Source organism: Castor canadensis, chromosome 15 (assembly GCF_047511655.1).
Source record: "Castor canadensis chromosome 15, mCasCan1.hap1v2, whole genome shotgun sequence".
Taxonomy (NCBI): Eukaryota; Metazoa; Chordata; class Mammalia; order Rodentia; family Castoridae; genus Castor; species Castor canadensis.
In genome coordinates, this window is record NC_133400.1 from 37,129,071 (window position 1) to 37,149,883 (window position 20,813).

Consider the following 20,813-nt stretch of genomic DNA (forward strand, 5'->3'; position numbering starts at 1 on the left):
TCCCCACCCTCGCCTTCGCCCTCTCCCTCTCTATCCCCCTCGCTTCCTGGCAGAAACTGTTTTGTCCTTATTTCTAATTTTGTTGGAGAGAGAGTATAAACAATAATAAGAAAGACAAAGCATTTTTGCTAGTTGAGATAAGGATAGCTATACAGGGAGATTTCTAGCATTGCTTCCATGTACATATATGTTACATTCTAAGTTAGTTCTTCTCGAACTGACCTTTTCTCTAGTGCCTGATAACCTTTTCCTATTGGCCTCTGTCGCTTTAGTTTCTGCATTAGTTCCTCTGCATTGAGGACATCAAACACTATCAGGTTTTTTGGGCTTCTTACCTATCTTCATACCTCCCTTGTGTGCTCTAGCCTTCTCATGTGACCAAAGTCCAATTATATTGCTGTATTTGCCCTAGGTCTAAAGTCCGCATATGAGGGAGAACATAGGATTTTTGGTCTTCTGAGCCTGGCTAACCTTGGTCAGGATGATGTTCTCCAGTTCCATCTATCTACTTGCAAATGACAAGATTTCATTCTTCTTCATGGATGAGTAAAATCCTATTGTGTATAAATACCACATTTTCTTAATCCATTCATCAGTAGTAGGGCGTCTTGGCTGTTTCCATAACTTGGCTATTGTGAACAGTGCTGCAATAAACATGGGTGTACAAGTGCCTTTGGAGTAACTTGTATCACATTTCTTTGGGTATATCCCCAGGAGTGGAATTGCTGGATCATATGGCAGATCTATGTTTAGATTTTTAAGAATCCTCCAAATTTTTTTCCAGACTGGTTGCACTAGTTTGCATTCCTACCAGCAGGTACGAGGGTTCCTTTTTCCCCACATCCTTGCCAACACCTGTTGTTGTTGGTGTTCCTAATGATGGCTATCCTAACAGGGGTGAGATGAAGTGTGGTTTCGATTTGCATTTCCTTTATTGCTAGAGATGGTGAGCATTTTTTCATGTGTTTTTTGGCCATCTGAATTTCTTCTTTTGAGAAAGTTCTGTTTAGTTCAGTTGCCCATTTCTTTATTGGTTCGTTAACTTTGGGAGAGTTTAGTTTTTGAGTTCCCTATATATTCTGGTTACCAGTCAAAAGGGCTCAATTTAAATGGAAAAAACTTCACACAAAGCAGAAAGAATATCAATAGAAATAATGTTCTTTGTCAAAGCTTACCACAATGTCAAATAAAATTATGTTTAAATAAGATTTATTTAATTATTTTTAAGCAAGTTATATTTTAAAACATTACTTGAAAGTATAAAATTTGCAAAGTTAAGAGAAACGTCAGCCAATGGCGTGAGGCTCTATTTCCTACATGCAGCACAGTCACATGATGCACGTGTATTTTCTGTAAAGCAGCATTTCTAGATGGAATCACCTAGCCAAATCTATAGCACCAAACTGGTTAAAGTCAAACAGTATGGTTAGCTTTGGAATCATGTAGCCACAGAATGGTACACTGTTCAAAATTTATTAAGTATATTATTTTTGCATAAGAGGAAAGGAAATAATAAAGCAAGCTACATTAACATGGCAAGAATCTAGGGTCAAATTAGAAAGAGACTGACAGAGACTACTACTAGATACATGTCAAATTTTCTATCCTCAAAACATATGAAACTTACATTAAAACATTTAAAATCAAAGGCCAGGTACAGTGGTTTATACCTGAAATCCCAGCTACTCAGGAGGCACACATCAGGATGATAGTGATCCTCCCAATGGTCTGAAGCCAGCCTAGGCAAAAAGTTAGTCAGACCTAACCACAATCCATAAGCTGGGCATGCTGATATGTGCCAGTGATCCCAGCTACATGGGAGATCATAGTTACAGGTTCCCAAACATAAGACCCTACCTAAAATATAACTAAAGCAAAAAAAGGGTTGGGGGTATGGCTCAACTAGCACAAAAGATCAAACCCTAGTGCCATCAAACAAAACAAAACATTATAAAAAAAATTGAAAATTAAGGGTGATAATAAATTTAGAGATTTAACCTCTTGTCCTTAATTTTTGAAAAATGAGAAGTGCACAACTGCCACTGTTACACAGGTGGAAATTCAAGAAGGAAACATATTCAGAAATTGTGAAGGGGAAAAATGATGAGACCGAAATCATAAGTCAGAGACAACCAAAATTTTGGATAAGTACAGAAAATAAATAATAAGTTGCCCCACAGCTGAAATCCAATGGAAAAGACAATTCAATGACAGAAGCCACAGCAAGCCAGACTTATTCTTTTTGACATATTCATCATTGACATATTGATCATTTATAACTCCAACCAACCATCAGTTATTTAGAACCAATCTTACAAAGTTTATGAAACCACAAGAGAAAAATTACTTAAATATATAATAGAATTCTTCACTGATACAACTGGTAGAAAAACATAGAACTATAATAAGAATATAACATAAGCACCCAATAGAAGTATGTCTTCAAAACATAGGAGTAAGCGAAATATGTATGATAAAGAACTGTCCTACAGCCAGGCGCAGGTGACTTAATCCTAGCTACTCACGAAGCAGTGATCAGGCAGATAGCAGTTTGAAGCCGGCCCAGGCAAATAGTTCCACAAGAGCCTATCTCAAAAAACCCTTCACAAATAGAGGGCTGATGGAGTGGCTTAAGGTGAAGACCCTGAGTTTAAGTGCTCGCAAAAAAAGAACAGAACTGTCCTACAGTCTGTGTCTGTCCTTCCTCATCTCCACCCACAGCTTTAGCAAAAAACATGGGATGTAAAATCTGAGTAACACGAATATTCAACTCTACAACCAGGGCCTGTGAAATTCAATCTCGAGCTGTAAGACTTGAATGTTGTGTGTGTGTGTGTGTGTGTGTGTGTGTAACCCAGAATGGACTCAAACTTACAATCTTCCTGCCTCATCATTTTCAGCTGTTTTGCTACCATTCAAAACTTAAATTTTAAATGGCCAAAAAGAATGACTATGAACACTGTGTAAGGTTATATGATAACAGAGTAAAATAAAAACTTTAAAAAATTTACATAACAACTTAAAAACTAACAATGTATACTTTTAAAAAGAGCAAATGACAATATAATGAAGCAAAACCTACACAAATAACCAATTTCAATTATGAACTTAAGATTCTCTGGCAGGCGTGGTGTGGTAGCACAATCTATAATCTCAGTTACTTGGAAGGTAGAGATAAGGAGGTTCGATGATAGCCCAAAAAAATTAGCAAGACCCTCAACTCAACAAATAAGCCAGGTGGGGTGGTACATACTTGTGATTCTAGCTATGCAGCAGATTGTAGGTAGGAGGATAAGCTTCTGAGGCCAGCCCTGGGCTAAAACATGAGACTTTACCTAAACTATAACTTAACCAAAAAAGGGCTGGGGGGTGTGGCTCAAGTGTTAGCAAGTTTAAGGCCTTGAGTTCAAACCCCTCTTTTTGTTTGTCAAAACAAAAAGATTCTCACTTGACATTTGAGAGTCACTTACTATTAGGTATCATATCTATTCATCTATAAAAAAGATTCTGCAAGAAAATTTGTGAAATTTAAAACAAAATGAAAAATAATTTTAAAGGACTAGGAGGCAGTCATATTGTTGACAAAAAGAAGCTGATAAAATTTATAAGAAATAAACAAATATCAATAAAAAACAGCAAAAATTTAGTTTTACTTTTAAAAAATCATTTCTATCAAAGCAGCTAAAGCATAACATAAGCAAAATGAGAACAGGTGTAAATTTATTAAAAATACATTATTTAAAAATGATAGAAAATTGCAGTGAAGTCAGATGCTAGTGGCTCATGCATATAATCCTTGCCAAGTGGGAGGCTGAAATCAGGCGAATCATGTTTTGAGGCCAGCCCAGGCAAAAACTTCATAAGACTCAATCTCAACCAATAGCTGGGTGCAATAGTACATGCCTGTCATGCTATGCGAGAGGCTAAGATCAGTAGGATAGTGGTTCCAAGTTAGCCCAGGCAAAAAAGTTCATGAAATCCCTGTCTCAACAGAAAAAACCTTTGCTGGTGGTGCATATCTGTCATCTCAGGAACAGAAAGGGAAAATAGGACAATTGTGGTCCAGGCCAGTCTGAGCAAAAAGTGAGACCAAAAAGGGCTGGAGGCATGTGGCTCAAGGGGCAGAGTGCCTGCCTCACAAGCAGAACATCCTAAATTCAAAGCCCAATACTGTCAAAAAAAAAAAAGCAAGCAAGCTACAATGAACATCAAGGAAGCATTTACCAATATTTCAAGAACAAATACTAACACATGGACTTAAAATTTTGTTATTTGATTTTAATTAGGTATTTCAAAATAGACCCTCCCAAAAATTGCAAAAGACATGTCCCAAATGCATAAGTGCTAATCAATTTAAAAAAAACATAAAACTTTATCTTCACACCTTTATCATTTCACAGGTACATCAAATGCCAACATATATCTTTCAACCTGAAGCAAGCAAAGGCGGCAGCGCCTTATGCAGATTTTCAGATTATTACTCTCAAATAAAAGTCAATATGCCATTTTAAAATATGGACAGAGATTATTGTAATTATATAAAAATAAACATATTGAAGATTTTACTATATATACACACAGGAAATGTTCCTCTGTTAAATGGGGTACATTCTAAAAGCACTGTCATAACTGGTACATAAGAAAGTGGTAACATTTTCTGAATCCAGACTATGACACAGTCCATATCTGTCCCTTTAGCTGTTCATTATGAAGGATGGATTGAGTGTCCCCAATGAACACAGGACTGTGCACTGTGCTAGGCATTAAGCATAGCAACATATAACACCTAGCTTCTGTAATCAGGCTGCTCTCTGCCTTAGCACAACCTTCCAACCAATATTTTACATAGTAGCCTGAGGATACTATGCAAAATATGGAAAGCACACCTATTTTATATATATATATATACATTTATATAAATGTATGTACATATATATACATATACATACATATCCATATATATATACAAAACGTTACTTTGTATAACTACATAACTTTATATTTTTAATGCTTCCCCTACATTTATAATAAGGTCCAGATATCTTTGAGGCTTGCAAGGTCCTGCCCATCCCAGAACCTCCTCTCTCATTCCTATCATTCACAATATTTTGTGCACACAGTTCTATTTAGCCTTAGCATCACACTCTAGAGTAGCCCTCATCTCAGTTTCTACCTTGATTTCTATTTCCTCTTTCAGCTTAAATGTCATGTGCAGAGAAGTCTTCCTTGAAGTCCCCAACCCAATCCTTCAAGATGGGGAGATGATGACAAATATTAACCAAGGAAGTTACAGGGTTAGTACTTCATTTTAGTGCACATTTATGGGATGTATTGACTCAGAAGGTAGTGTGATGGGAGATAATGGTTATAAGCAGCAAAGATCAATAGGAAACAACTGGGGGAATCCAGAAGAGTCAGAGATTTCCTGTATGCAAAAATACTGTTCTTTAAAGGGAGGTTGATGACTAGAAGTGATAGGTGCACTTGTCTTCATAAGAAAAGGCAAAAACAAACAAAAGAAAAAAACCCCACACCAACTGCTATTCCAAGGGAGTGTTGAGACTGAGAAATCCAACAAAACAAAGAGTTGGTTTTTTGAAATATAAAATTGATAAACCTCCAGATGGACCAATAAGAAAAAGCAGAGAGAGAGGACCCAAATAAATTAAACCAAAGATGGAAAAAAAAAAAGACAACTGATCACACAGAAATACAGAGTGTCTTTAAGATTACTATGCACAACTAACTGCAAAGTCTACAAATTGGAAAGTCTACAAAAAATGGATAAATATTTGGACACATATAACTTAATAAAAGTGAACCAATAAGACACAGAAAATCTAAACACACCAATAATGAGTAATGAGACTGGATCAGTAAAGTCTCCTAAGGAAGAAAAGCCCAGGCTTCATTCCTTAATTTTACCAAACTTTTAATGAAGAATAAACACCAATTCTTTTCAAACTATTCCAAAAGAATTGACAGGAGTGAACCTCATTGTAGGAGGTCAGCATTACCTTGATACAAAGACCAGACTGGGAAAAAACTAAAAAAGAAAATAAAACCAAAAACACACAAATGGGATTCTATCAAACTAACAAGCTTCTGCACGGAAAAACAACCAAAGGTTCTATGACACCAGAGAGGTTCAATAAACACTAATTCATTTGAAGTGAGTAAGAAAAGATCAGCAAGAACAACAGCAACATGCAAATAGTGATCACTGCCATTTATTTGTGGCATTTATTTGATAGCTGATGAAGAGATGGACAGCAGCAGTGCTTAAGAGCAAAGGATCTTCCAGAGTTTGTATCCTACCTCTATTGTTCACTAACTTAGTGACTTTAAGTAAGCTACTTTATTCCTATGTATTTTGATTTTTTTCAAGAGGATGGTAGTATTACCTACAGCATAAAATTGTTGTGAGATTTAAATGTAAAGCACTTATAATACCCCTTGTCACATAATAAATACTCAATAAAAAGTAGCTGCTTAAATGATTGTCAAAGCTGTCATTGACATGAGAATCACCGCTAGGTGTTTCGTAGACATTATTTCATTTTCACAAAAAATTGTTAAGGGATATTCTATTATTTTTACCGTATAATAAGGAAAGTTAGATACAAAAGCAGTTCACATAGTTTGTAAGTATCAGTACTGGTATTTGATCCCAGTAGTCTAAAGTCTATAAAATAATCATATTAGCACACTGTCTTTCAATGGGTGAGGCAGAAATTCAAGAGTGATAAATAATAGGTTTTTCTAAGCAATATGATTGACTAAACGTATTACATTCTTAGTACTTTTCTGGGTCCTAGGGATAAAACAAGGAACAAACCCTTGGAATCTCATTTAGCTTGTATTCTAGTGAATAGTGATGGACAGAAAAGCTAAAAAAAAAAATATATATATATATATATATATATATACCTCAAGCAGCAAGAAGTCCCTGCAGAGAATTAACATTAAGACTGATTTGTCTGGAGGGGTCACTTAAATTGGATAGGTTGAAAAGAACTTCCTAAAATGAGAACCTATAAGCCAACAGAAGAAACAAGATGCCCAAACAGCAGCACAGAGAACTTTACAGACAGAGAAAATAGGTACTATACATACCTAAGTTGAAAAGGAGACTGCAACTTAAGCAACCAAAGTAAGCCAGCATAGCTGAGGAGCACTCAAGGTGGAAAGAAGCACTCTGCTAGGTCAGAGAAGCAAAAACCAGACAATGTGGGGCTGTCACCCAACGAATGGAACTACAGGTTTTTACACGAAGGTAATGAAAGATCCAACGGGAGGATTTGAAGGAGGAAAGCGATAAGATCTGACTTACATTTCCAAGACCCTATTCACTGTTGGGTGGAGAAAAGATTGTAATGAAGCAAGATTGTAGAGATCGGAATCCAGGATAGTTCAGTTGTCCAGAGCAGAGATCAAAGTGTCTTGGACTAGAGGGTTAGAGTACAGTTGAAGAAAACAGAAAGATTTGGCACATATTTTAGAGATGGAATAGAAAAGACTTACAGATGAACTGAATAAAAAGGGTAAAAAAATAAAAAGAAATAATCCATCCCGATATTGGTTTAGTTTACCTCCATGGAGACAATTTAAGGAGGAACATGTTTAGGAAAGGAACAGAAGTAGAGAATAAGAGTTCTGTTTTAGTCCAGTTACATTTGAGTTGCTCAGCATATACCCATTTGGAAATGCCCAGTGATCAGAACCAGGAATTTGGGGAGTCCTCTCTTTCTCTAATATCACTAAAGATAAGATAAAACAGCAAGAGGAAATACTTTTAAAATGCACAATGTGAATATTTGGTAACTGTAAAACTGAGACAAACTGTTGTGTTCTTCCTGAAACCATTTCCCTTATGAAATCTGAGGCATCATCGTTGCTGAGCATAATGACACAGAAGGAAAGTTAACTTTAAGGTCAATAAGTTTTGTGCCAAGGGAGTTAAGGGATAAGATAGAGTTTCTGTTTCCTAAGTCTTATAATATTACAAGGTAAGACCTAGTAAGAAGAAAGCAGAGCTTCTAATAAGATAAAAATTTTAAGTGCTTCTGAAAATTCCACCCTATAAGTAGGGAGTCCATTGCATACACAATATAAGATGAAATATTTTCTTACTATACATAAAATAACAACTGAACTTACCTGAAGTTTAATAGAAGTTTCTATAGAAACTATCAGAAACAATGTTTTAGACTTACAGTCTAAACTGACAAAAATGAGTTGAATTTACATTAGAATGAAGACTAGAAATAAAAACTGAATGGACCAATAATTAGCACAACTCTATTAATATTAGATTTTGGGTATTGTGATCCAAACTAATCATAATTTAGTATAACAAGGTTTTCTTAATCAAATGGCTAATTTGAGAACAGATATAAAAAGAAAGAGATAAGCAATCATGTCTGTGTGTATGACTCCTTACTCTTTAATAAATAAAAGCAGTATTATAAAAAACCTATGTTTTTAGAAAAGAATTAAAATGTTTTGAGTAGCTAATAAATGTCAAGTGTTTTGTATTAAAACATCTTGTTTAATCTCACAATAATCTCTCTAGATAGGTTTTATTACCCACATTTTTAGAGAATTTATCGGAGTCATAAAAAGATGTAAGGTCAAACAGGTAGTAAACAACAGAGCCCAATACTGGGAATGGCTAAACACCAACTGTATACTCTTTCATTAGGCTCTTAGAGAGGGCCACAACCCAGAAGAGTACAGGACCCTCCAGCCTATGGTCTCTTCAAAGTCATAAGAAATTTTTGATTATTTGGCTCCTAAATATTTCTTTAAACATAGGTTATATACATGCCTAAAAAGAACAGTATCAGATATGTAAAATAAAAAGCTGAGTTTTACTAAGAATAAACAACAAAACTTTACTAGGTACTGTATATCTATCAAATCAGATTAATGTAAGAAAATCAAAGATCCAAAAAATAAATAAATAAAGACAAACCTCAAGTCACATGTCTGAACCCATCTATCACACGATGATACACTTAGGGGGCCAAGATAAAGGAAGGTGATGACTCATTTTAAGAAGCAGTAATTTCTTAAATTATTTTATCACTTATGAATAAAAACCAAGCCATTTCTTTTCTCATGACAAAATAACCATTATTCCAAATAACTTGAACTGTAATTCCAAAGGTGATGGCTACAGCTAACTGATATATGGTATAATCACAGTAGCAACATGAGAAATGAGAGCAATCCAAGGTATTGCTTCATTCCGTAATTACAACCTAGTTTATTTCGGTTGTTGAATGTCTTCATAAATTCATTGCTTTGCACATTTTACTACAAAGTTATTTCCGCCCCCCACAAGGTTCTTTAAGGAAAATACTGTATATCAACATCTCTTTTAATTTAAGCAGTAGAAGTAAATTATCTTCAACCACAACACAAACTGACATATTAGTAGTCAGAGCACAACTCAAATATGTACACATAAAAATGAAAACTACAGGACCCACACTAAATTTGATGAAGAGTAGAAACAAAGAAAATATAGGAAACAGAAACATAACTAGGAAAAATATGGAGGGTTAAAATAAAACAAATCAAGGACATTGTAAACTAATTTTCTATTACTGAGTAGTTTCTAGCTAAAAGTACCAATAAAAAACTCAGCTATGCACCCATGATGTACTTTAAAATGGTTATTATATGAAACAGGCAATAAAACACTTTTACAATGATAATGTCCAAAAAATTATAATAAGGAAAAAGCGAATAATTTCCAATATAAATATGGTTATTTCTAAATTAGTAAGTAAATTATACATGCAAACCACTTAACGTATTTAACAGATAAAAGTTTTAAGTATTTCTTTATAATCTTAGATTTGGTGAGAGGAATTCCTTAAAAATATAAACACTGAAAGTAATTTATATAGAATCATTTTTTAAAAGAAATTAAAGACACAAATGGTATTTTTCTATTTTGTTTATTGGTGCATTCTATTTTAATTTAATAAGATGGCATTGAGAAAGCTTCTTGTATATTGCCTTCAAATACTCTATGTTGAGGCATAATTCTTGGGTTTTGAAATTGTCAGGACTATTGATGCATAAAAGCGTATCGTTAGCATTCTCATTCCTTCTTACTACTGAATGATTTTGCTGACTCCTAGTAGGAAAGCCAAGATGGAAAACAGAGCCTATTGCTAAAAAAGAAAAAACACAGTTTGCAGATCTATGTCCTCCTATTCGTCTAGTTCAAAGGTAAAGTCAGAAATCAAATAACATTGTAATATTTTTCCAATTAGCAGATGATAATTAACAATTGGGATCATTTTCATTCTTTAAGTAAAAACTGTGTTTTCTACTGTTTGATTGATTCCTCCTTATCTGTTTCAAGATTTCCTCTTCTATCTTCCCAAAACAGGACTCGAAATATAAATAGAAGTGAAGGAGGGAACTATTTCTGACTGGCTATTGTACAGCCCAAAAGAAAGTTTTCACTCTGTGGAAGCTATCTCACATTTACCTGATAATGAATTCTGAGGCTTGAATATTCTGATTAAGACATATTAGACACAAAGGAGCCTCTTTCCAAAGGTGCTCAAGACACATACATAAATGGGTTTAAATGATATCAGGTGGGTCATAATCTACAGAAAAGGGCCCTAATGACTTCAGTCTTCAATGTTGCTATGTGGCCATTTAACAAAACATGTTTCTTTTTCTGTAAAGTTAAGACTGACTATGTCCAAATAGGTTCCTGAGTTCCTAATGAATCAATACATGGACATAAACTATCTTGATAACATTTTTAAATCCTGTACTCATCTGGGAACTGGTTCCACAACTTTTACTCACCTTTCAAATGGCGCATTAACACAACAGTCTAAGAGCCAGTATCTCTGGCCCATATACCAAGAAGCCATGTAATAGAGAACAAAGCACATAGATTTAACACATAATAGCCTGAAGATCTGGGGCAAGTCACTTCCTACCAATAAGAATGTCTATGAAATAACAAAACTTCATAGGGACTAGATAAGTGGGAGGTTGACTGCAATTCCCTAATTTATAAAAGTTGCTTCTATTACATAAGAAGACAAAAATCCTTTAAGAAGCTACAGTACGTAACTATTTGACAATTGAGGTTCCCAGGTACCAAGGAACTATCTCTGGTCAAAAGCTCGAAAGTGCCAGGGCAGGGCCTCTACCCTCTATCTGTCTCATGTACCAAACCACAAAAACTTACAGGCCACATTCAAAATAAAATAGAAACTTGAGCCTAACGCTAATTGAAATGGTACTCAGGTTTGGACACACCAAAGAGGATATAAAAACAAAACAATATCATATGTTGACATCAATCTTCAGAAACAAAGGTAATTAAAATTACCAATTGACCCTTTTAGGGTCTACGAACTTACCAGACCTTAAGAAAGCAGGCAGAGAAGAGACGACTGCATCAGGTGAGTTGGCCATTTCAAACTGTTGACTCTAATCATAAGTGTCGCAGGCTAAACTACAGCAATTTTAAAACGGTTTAGTGAAGGTTAGAAGCAATCAGCATTAGATTAATTGAAAGCAATGTGAGCAGTTATTAACATGATTCAGTGTGCAACAAAGGCAGTAATTGAAGATCATTATGTAATTTTATTTTCTCTTTCATGACTTGAAAATTTGATTTCCTTTGTTTGATAAATTACATTTGCTTATATTGATGAGACAAAATATAATATCCTCAAATCAAGCATTACATAAGAGTAGCATCCTTTATTATGCAGCCAAGTAATTATGTAACTGTGTAACAATGCTTAGAACTCTGCAGAAGAGTCTATACCAGAAACAGGTTAGTTCAACTTTCAATCAAAACTGCTTATACATTCTCCTAAAAATCATTAACAGAATTGAGTTATTTGTTTTTAATGATACAGGAAGTAAATGATTTGCTCAAGAAACTTCTCATCTATACTTCAGAACTACAAGAATCTGAAACCTCTATGATAACTATTAATTTGGAGGACTGGCTTCAATTGGCATCTCTTTTTACTACTATGATGTAAAAAAATTGGAACATCCAACATTGATACTATCCTCTCATACTTTGCACATTAAACTAGATTTAAATAACTGCATTCAACAAGTTAAATAAAACAATTTTTTTTCTCAGAAAAGAGAGTAAGGTTTTCAAAGCTTACTGTTATGACATGCATTTAAGTGAAAACAAAGACTGGAGAAGACAATAAACTATGTGCTTATTAAAAGAAAAGAGAAATGCTGCAAAAACATATTGGGGGCAGTGCTCAGTTCCATGTAAGAAAACTCTGGTTATTCTTTGTCCAGACATAACCAATCCTACGACACCTATAAAACCCAGATAACCACATTGTTAGTAGCCAACTCAATTATTTCTGGTACAAAAATAATTTACAAACTGTATGAAATAAAAATATATGTGACTATTTCAAGTAACCACTAAAATGTAATAAGGACTACTTTTTTAAAATTCATACTTTGTAGGTAGTAGTTTTACTATAACTCTAAGTGTAAAAAAAAGAATTTTAAAGTTTAAAAACAGAATGAAATTGGCAACAAAATTAGTGTGACTTAGGAAATAAGATACCGTCTACCAATCTTTAAAAAAAAACTCACCTATTATAATAGACAATAAAGAACTTTCTAAATCAGAAAAGCCCAAAACATATTAGTTGGGGGGGGGGGAAACTCCACTAATACCAATGCAAATGCAATTAATTATCCTAGGCAATGTCGTTCACATCGCCCGTAACGACACAAATTTCATCTGTTCTTTATAAGGGAAAGTCCTTAGTTGAAGACTTGTCATTGTACCACTTCTGTTTATGGGCACACTTTCTCTTCAAGATTGTATCCAGCCTGCCAGAAATAAGGGAAGTTTCAATCCTGGCTCCCCAGGAGTTATTAGCTGCAAGTGCTGACTTTAAAGTTATGACTGCAATTTGAACTGGTCAGTTCAGGACACTTGACTGCTGGCATCTTCTGATCTCCCTAGGCCTCTGGCTTAGGAACCACAGCTGTGAACTTTAGGTCCTAGGGTCACTTGTCAGGGCAGGGGTCACTTCATTCTGAGCCCTAACTGCTCAATTGAACTTTGTGGCCCAGGTTGTCTCCCTCAACTTCTGTCACATAGCTCAGAATCTGAGCTGCGGCTCAGAATCAGTGTGTAATGTAAAAGGAGCATATGACATGGGGCAACAAGCAGTCGCCAGATCTCTAGAGCCGGATTTTAGTCATATCTAAAACTGCAGCGCTGTTTTCTCAGAAGAAAACACTTTTGGAGAAACTCCCTTTCCGAAGGATGTCGCAGCCTGATTTCTAGGGGCAACCAAGGGAAGTAAGGTTGCTGCTACCTACTGAGGGGAAAAACCGGATAAGTTGGGTGGATACACCTAATTATTAAGGCGGTGGATGGGAAGAAAGGGAGACATCAGGCGCAAGGCCAGATCCACCGCCTGCCTTCTGGGGAGAAACTCGCGGGACACAGGCTCATTCCCACGACCCGCACCAGCCCCCCGCCAACTTGGTTGGAGGGAGGCACCACCCACAGTGTGGGAGTAAGGGCGGCGCCCCATCAGTCAAACCTGAGCGCTTGGTCCGAGCTCTTCGCTCCAAGACCTTCCAGCTCACTTCAGCCATGAGCCCTGCCGCCCCAGCCATCAAGCCCAGTCAGCCTCCTAAACCACCGCCCCCAGAGCCGCCCGTCAGCATCGCCGGCCAGGCCCCGCCCCCCCCCTTGCGACACTGTCGGGAGGTGCGCGGGCCGGAAGTGACCACGAGGGCGGGTCCCCCCGCACGCTCCTCCACCGCCTTGCTGTCATCAGAGGGTCAGTCCGAAGAGAGAGTGAGGTGGGAGCCTGCGACTGCACGTACGCCCTCCACGGCTGAGTGTGTTCTCCGTCCTCTGGCCGCGCGCTGCTTTGCGGCTACCGTCAAGCGCGGCGCTGGGCCGGCGGGCGGGGGCCGAGGGGCTGCCATGGCGGCGGCGGGCCGGCTGCCGAGCTCCTGGGCGCTGCTGGCGCCGCTCCTTGTGGGGCTCGCACTGCTGGGAGTCGCGCCGGCCCCGGCGCTGGCGCTGCACAACGTCACTGCCGAGCTCTTTGGGGCCGAGGCCTGGGGCACCCTGGCGGCCTTCGGGGATCTCAACTCCGACAAGCAGACGGACCTCTTCGTGCTGCGGGAAAGTCAGTGTTTGCCCTCTCTCCGCTGTCCGTGTGCCCCTCCCGGTGTATCCCACACCCCTGTCCCACTGACCGGTCCGCTTGCATTTCTCAGTCCCTCTCTCCCAGCCCTGTGGCCCTTTCTTTTCTTTTCTTTTTTTTTTAAATCTCCAGCATCCTTGACAGCTTGCCCGTTTTCTCCATTTTTCCAATCACAGGTCCTGACCCGACCAGCCCACGGTCTGACCTGTAAGACCTGCAACACCTCGCAAGTTTTTGTTTTTTTCCCCCGAGAAGCCCGTGGCCTTCAATCCCACTCCTCCCGCATGTAATCACCTGCCTCTTAAAGTCCTTCCTGATTCCCAGGAGTCTTTGTAGCTGGCCTTTGCATTAGCTCTCGAGGTCCCTTCAGTTCTCTTCTGCATTACTTCAGTCTTCCTTCCCCTTTGATGCAACGGGAAAAGGTGCAGCCTGTTTCTTCTCATAGACGACTTCTCTTTGCCTCCCCATTTTCCTGATTAGTTCACCACTGCTTTTGTCAGGGTCCCAGTTTTCTTTGAAGCTACAGTGTTCTCCCAAGTCCTCAAACACTCCACAGCTCACAGTAGCGTTTTTTAGAGACTATTGGTAAACCCAGTAATTCCTCGGGGGAAACATTGCCATACCACAGGCTCTAGCTCTGCTTCATCACGAGCTGCCTAGTCTTTGGTGTACACCCGACCCTTCCTCACCTTGATCACTTTCATAGTGTTCTGTGTATTTGCTTCCTTTGCCAACTTGTTGCTTGAACCATCATTGCTAATTCTGGGTTAAATCTCAGTGCTGACAATGGGAATGGGGTGGGGGGGATGATCTTGGCATTCTTGAGTACCCACAAAAGTAGGTGTTCCTTAAAGTCGACGCCATGAGGAAGTTAAGAGCTGATAAAGAGCTTGAGGACAGGATCCTGACCCCAGATTTTGGGGCCCTTTCCAGGACCCTAGAGCCTCTTGTGGTCCCTGATATTTTTCCTATCTTTGTATGACTTTATATTGCAAGAAGGGTCTGTACTGCCAAACCTGGAGCCACTCTATCCAAAGTGCATACAGAGACTCTCCTTGACTTTAAAAATGGCCAGGGTGTAATTAGACAGCTTTTAAGAGTCTGTCCCAGTGAATGCTAATTGAGCTCTGAAAATCCATCAGTTTGGGAGATAAGAGTTCCATAGAAGCCACAGGAAGAGGGTCTTGAAGGATTCAGCTGTTCTTGCTTACTTGTATGATGTCCTTGTTACTTGTCAGACACTAGGGTATGAGGTTATGTGTATGATGAACTGGACTACCATCCAGGGGCAGCACAGTTGAGTTGACATACAGTACAGTATAGTATGGGGGGGGATTCATTTGTTTTTGTGATCACATGAATTGAGTCCATGGCTTCACACATGCTACAGTATAGTATAGTTTTAACATGTGTTCCTTATATGGTTCTTTTATATCAACCAGTCTGACTCTTGGCAGATTCCTTTGACTTCAGTTTGTCTTGGTGAACTCTGTTTTTCCAGGGTTATCCTTTCTCTCCTGCTCTGAACTTTGAATTTGTGCTAGACTGTTAGGTCCTATTCCATTAGATTAATATGACTGTGCTTGAGAGGGCAGATGAGTTAGAATAAAATGAAAGGTTTTTTTTTTTTTCTTGAGAATAATAACGACAAAGCTTGTAAGCACTGACTGGATGTCAGAAAACATTTTTCTGATACCATTTATTTACTTCTTGTAGGAAATGATTTAACCATCTTTTTGGCAGACCAGAATGCTCCCTATTTCAAACCCAAAGTAAAGGTGTCCTTGAAGTAAGTACAAACGTTTATTTTTGTAAAGCATTAATAATTAGTGTAATATGGATTTGCAATAGCTGGCTGGATTGTTTTTGAAATCAGTCTTAATTACCTGAGGTGTTGTGACACAAAACTCTTAGTTATGAGATATGAGTAGAAAGTAATTTGTTAGGAAAAGTAATGAAAGTACCAAAGTTTAAAAGCAACTTCCTTTTAAATAAATAAATTTCAGTGGATTCAGGTCTGTTTCTGTATAAATGACTTTCATTTCCTTGCACTATAATATGCTTTCTTGAATGTGTTGGGAATTGTTCCTCATCCAGAGTATGCACTTGGAAGCAGATCATTATGTTAACCATGTTTTCCATGTAAGGAAGAGGTCAATGAGCTCTGTCCTAATTTTTGGTTGACCTATAGATGATGAGTTTTTAAGGTTAATTTTGAAGGAATTCAAGTCAAGCTCTTGAAATTATCTGAGTATTTAAAGTGCTGTTCAAATAATAATAACTCTTGTTTTTCTTTGGTGTGGTTGACATTGCATGAAACAGTGATTCCCAATGAGATCCAACATAACTTTGAAACTACAAGTAGCAAGGGTTGAGTGCTGTCTAAATTAAAAGAGGAAGAGATGGATCAGTGCAAGCCAAAGTAGGAGCCTTTAGAGAGTGAATTTTGAATGCCACAATAGCACTAGTAAAACTTAGGGATGGGTGTTCAAGTTTGGGGTCACAGCATTTGCAAGAGATGGCAGTAAAAACAGCATGTTGTAAATAGGGGAGCAGAAAGCTTTGCCTGATGCTTTGGAGAGGTATGGTCTGGGAAGAAGAGATCAGAGTAGACTAGGAGTCTTCATAAATATCAGAAAGAGTTTGAACTCAACCCCATGAGAAGAGGGGAGTCATTACAGTTCTTATGCAAAGAAGAAATTATGAAAATAGTATTTTAATTTGATTTACTTGTTATCCATATACAGCACAAATTGGTATGTAGATTAGGGACTGCTTAGGGAGCTATCTTAAAAAAAAAACTCTACTTGGGCTAATTAGTGAAAAGATTCTACAGTATGTGAAAACACATGTTAAAAAAAAGCCTTGAATTAGAACATTGAGGCAGACAGAGTGGTGCACATCTCTAATCCCAGCTGCACAGGTGGTAGAAGTAGAAGGATAAACATAGACAAAGGTAGCAATGAAACTCTGTCTTGAAAACAAAAACAAACCAACAACAACAAAAAAAAAAACAGAAGGGCTGGGGGACTAGGTCAAGTGGTAGAGCACTTGTCTAGAATGCTCAAGGCCCTGGGTTCAATGCCAAGCATATCAAAAACTAAATAAAAATAGAAGCAAAAGGGCTAGAGACTTAGCCTGATTGGTACAGTGCTTGCCTAGCATGCACAAGGTTCTGCCTGGATTTAAACCTTAGCACCACAAAAACAAACAAGCAAAAATGATTAAGAATATTGAGAGGAAAGTTTTGCTTTAGAACATTGAAAAGAAAGTTATAAATGGGTAAATAAGAATTTATTCACCTTGAAATTTTTCTGGGTACTGGCTGTTAGCAATGTTTGGAGTGAGGAAGAAACAGAAGAGGATAAATGTTATATAAAATAAATGAACTAACTGCCTAGAAGTGATTTTTTTTTCCTTAGGAAATTACAAATTGCTGGGCCCCTGGCTTACATCTGTAATCCTGACTAGTCAGGAGGATCAGGTTTCTGAGGCTGGCCTGGGCAAAAAGTTATCCATACCCAATCTCAAACAATTAAAATGCTGGCATGCACCTGTCATCCCAGCTACATGGGAAGGGTAAGTAGGATTGCAGATCAGGCCAGCCTGGGGGACAAAAAACAGTGAGACCTTATTTAAAAAATAACAAAAGCAAAAAGTGCTGGAGATATGGCTCCAGTAGAGAGTCTGCCCAGCAAGCTCGAGATCCTTTCTTCAAAGCCTAGTACTCCTCAAAAAAAAAAAAAAAGATTAGAAGTTGAGGTAATGTATAGGTTTTAAAGGACTTAGGTTCTACTAAGTTAAACCAAAAATCCAAATTGATTTATTTTTCTTCCATTAATGTAATAGTAAGTGTTTTTGTAGACTCTTAAAACTTGGAAACACTTCATTTTAGTGCAAAATATTTTTCAAGATGAAATTAATTGTACCTTTTTACTCCCACACACTCCCCTCTTCCTACCACTTTTAAAACTTTCAGCTGTTTGTTCTGGTGTTTGTTTCTATGTACTTTTACAATATAATTTCTTTCTCATTTTTGTTTTTTTACCCAGGGCATCACCCATGCCAGACAAGTACTTTTCAACTATACTACACCCCTAGTCCTGCACTCTTAATTTTTTGAGTTGTCATTTTTTAATCTACATCTCTTGATTTTTGTTGTTATTGAAGCATTGATAAAATTTGACATCTTCAGTTTATCTCCATTGTCCTAATATAGTTGTAATATAATTTTCAGTGAAATTAATAATTTGTTACATTTAAACCATGTAGTTTCCGTTATCTGTTTTGTTTTTGTTCTTTGTCATTTTGGATTTTTGTTTTGTTTCTTTAGAAGGTTTTCTGAACTTTGTATTTTAACCCTTTTATGAAATTTATTATTTTAGCTGTCATATTTTTAATTTCCAAGGGTTTTGTTGTTGTATTTCTCTCCCTACTGCTGTCTCTTAGCAGACCGTTCTATTTTTGTGGGCATATTTACCTCTCTTGTCTCAAGTACACCTTTGAACTTTTATTTCTTCCATTAGCACTGTGCAGGTTTCTTCAGGTTGCTATTTGTTTTGGCTTTCTTTGATAGTGATAGTTTTCTTCAAAAGGATGGTATCTGTTCATTTTTTAGTAAGTTACAGAAATGCTAACAGGAAAATATGTTCTTATTGGGACTGGTCTGTTTTGTCCTGCCCTATATATGTGTCCCTGGCTGGCATAGGGAATGTAGGAGTAGGATAGATGTAAGGGTAGGTTTTGTATTACCTCCCTGATTTTTAAAAAATTATTATTATTTTCCTGGAGGTACATTGTAACATTTGCAAAAATTCTTACAATATATCATAGTTGAATTCTCCCAGCAAACCCTACCCTCTATTATTACTAAAATCTTTAATGCCTAGGACTTTCTGGAAATAGACAACTTGGTTCTTGCCTTGCTGAATGAGATCTAATGAGAAATTTTGCATCTTGATAATTGCTCAAAGTACAATTGAACATAAATTGAATCAAAGCCCGATTTTTTGATTTAGTCATTCATACAACATTATGACTAAACTCCAGGATACTAAGTTTTCAAGGTTAATATAAATAATTCAAGAATTATTTTATTAAAAGTACAAAATTAAATTCCATGTTTGGATAGCTTATTGTATGGTTTCTTAAAAATTTGTTTTCCACTAATAGTATTCCCATGACTGGAAATATTCTATTATGTGTGTGCCCATTTATCAACTGAAGGGCATTTGGACTATTTCCTACTTGTCAGTCTTTTTTAACCCAACAGAGCGTGAGACAGCACATTATGGTGGTTAAGAGCTTAGATTTCTGAACTAGGCAGACTTCAGTTGAAATCTTAGGTCCAATATTAACTTGCACCTTTGAACAAATTACTTATATTCTCTGAGTCATTGTATTGTAAGATTAAATTTAGTGCTTGTAGTTCAATAAATGGCTGCTGTTATCAACACTAAAAAAATTTTTTTGTTTTCCATTGTGAATTTGGACTACCTTTTTAATTTTACTGTGAATTTAAATATTTTTAAATAGTATCTTTCAATTGATAAAAATCAGTGATACTTTTCTACTTTATTACTTATGATGGTTCATTTGTTTATCATCCACCTTTACCAAGCAGCAGAATACAATGACCATATTAGCCGGTACTTAAAATAAATGAGTTTTCTCTTGAGTATTTCAGGTTAATCTTTTGTAAGACTGTTCTGCATTAACTTTGAACTCTTTTGTAAATGAGAAAGATATACCTACCTGAGAGGTAATAAAATATTAAAGAAGTGAATGAGATTAATCAGTTCTATGAAATTTTAATTGTTCATTGAAAATATTTTGTATAGTAGAAGGATAGAGATGTCCTTTTCTGTTAAAATTTGTCTGATATTTTAAATGCTTGTTTCCTTTAGGAATCACAGTGCATTGATAACAAGTGTAGTTCCTGGGGATTATGATGGAGATTCACAGATGGATGTCCTTCTGACATATTTTCCCCAAAATCATGCCAACAATGAATTAGGAGCTGTTATCTTCTGGGGACAAAATCAAACATTAGGTGAAATGTTTTAAGACTTTTAATACTTACTGACTCTGAAAGGGAAAATGTGGCAAAATATGACTGATATTTTTAGGAAAATATAACAAAAATACTGTTCTAAAAAATGTTTGAAAGGCTGTTCTTAGGTTATAATAATTGTAAATACTTCCTAAAAGTTCATTTTCTGACCTTTTTTTTCAGCCCAGTACTCATCTGGGGTCAAAATCCACTCTTTGTTAGCTAAAGAAAGGAGATTTATTAATGTGTCTTAATAGCTATCCTCATCTCAACTAGCAAAAACCCTCGTTCCTTCCTATTATTGCTTATACTCTCTCTTCAACAAAATTAGACATAAGGGCAAAATAGTTTCTGCCAGGTATCGAGGGGGTTGGGGGGAGAGGGAGGGGGCAGGGTAGGTGGTAAGGGAGGGGGTGGGGGCAGGGGGGAGAAATGACCCAAGCATTGTATGCACATATGAATAATAAAATAATAAAAAAATAAAGTGTCTAAATAGTTCTTAGGATTATCGAGACGACTAAAGAACAACTCTAGATGGA

At 36.9% G+C, this 20,813-nt stretch overlaps 2 protein-coding genes across 8 annotated transcripts in view; one reads left to right on the top strand and one right to left on the bottom strand.

Moving 5' to 3' along the window:
* The window catches only part of Phkb (phosphorylase kinase regulatory subunit beta), a 205,941-nt gene extending 192,200 nt beyond the window's left edge, over positions 1-13,741 (bottom strand). For 4 of the 6 annotated variants that reach the window (XM_074056045.1, XM_074056046.1, XM_074056044.1 and 1 more), the window contains exon 1: positions 13,605-13,741. In XM_074056045.1, the coding sequence (XP_073912146.1) occupies positions 13,605-13,680 (76 nt within the window). In that variant the 5' untranslated portion in view covers positions 13,681-13,741. Of the gene's footprint in view, positions 1-11,411; positions 11,507-13,604 lie in introns of all 6 variants that reach the window. The other 2 variants (XM_074056048.1, XM_074056047.1) reach the window with 2 other exon arrangements.
* Positions 13,742-13,823: 82 nt separating this feature from the next.
* Itfg1 (integrin alpha FG-GAP repeat containing 1) overlaps positions 13,824-20,813 on the top strand; it is a 247,457-nt gene continuing 240,467 nt past the window's right edge. Inside the window, exons 1-3 of one of the 2 annotated variants that reach the window (XM_074056051.1) lie at positions 13,824-13,869; positions 15,939-16,011; positions 20,129-20,274. In XM_074056051.1, the coding sequence (XP_073912152.1) occupies positions 20,187-20,274 (88 nt within the window). In that variant the 5' untranslated portion in view covers positions 13,824-13,869; positions 15,939-16,011; positions 20,129-20,186. Of the gene's footprint in view, positions 13,870-13,911; positions 14,205-15,938; positions 16,012-20,128; positions 20,275-20,813 lie in introns of those variants that run through there. The other variant, XM_074056050.1, reaches the window with a different exon arrangement.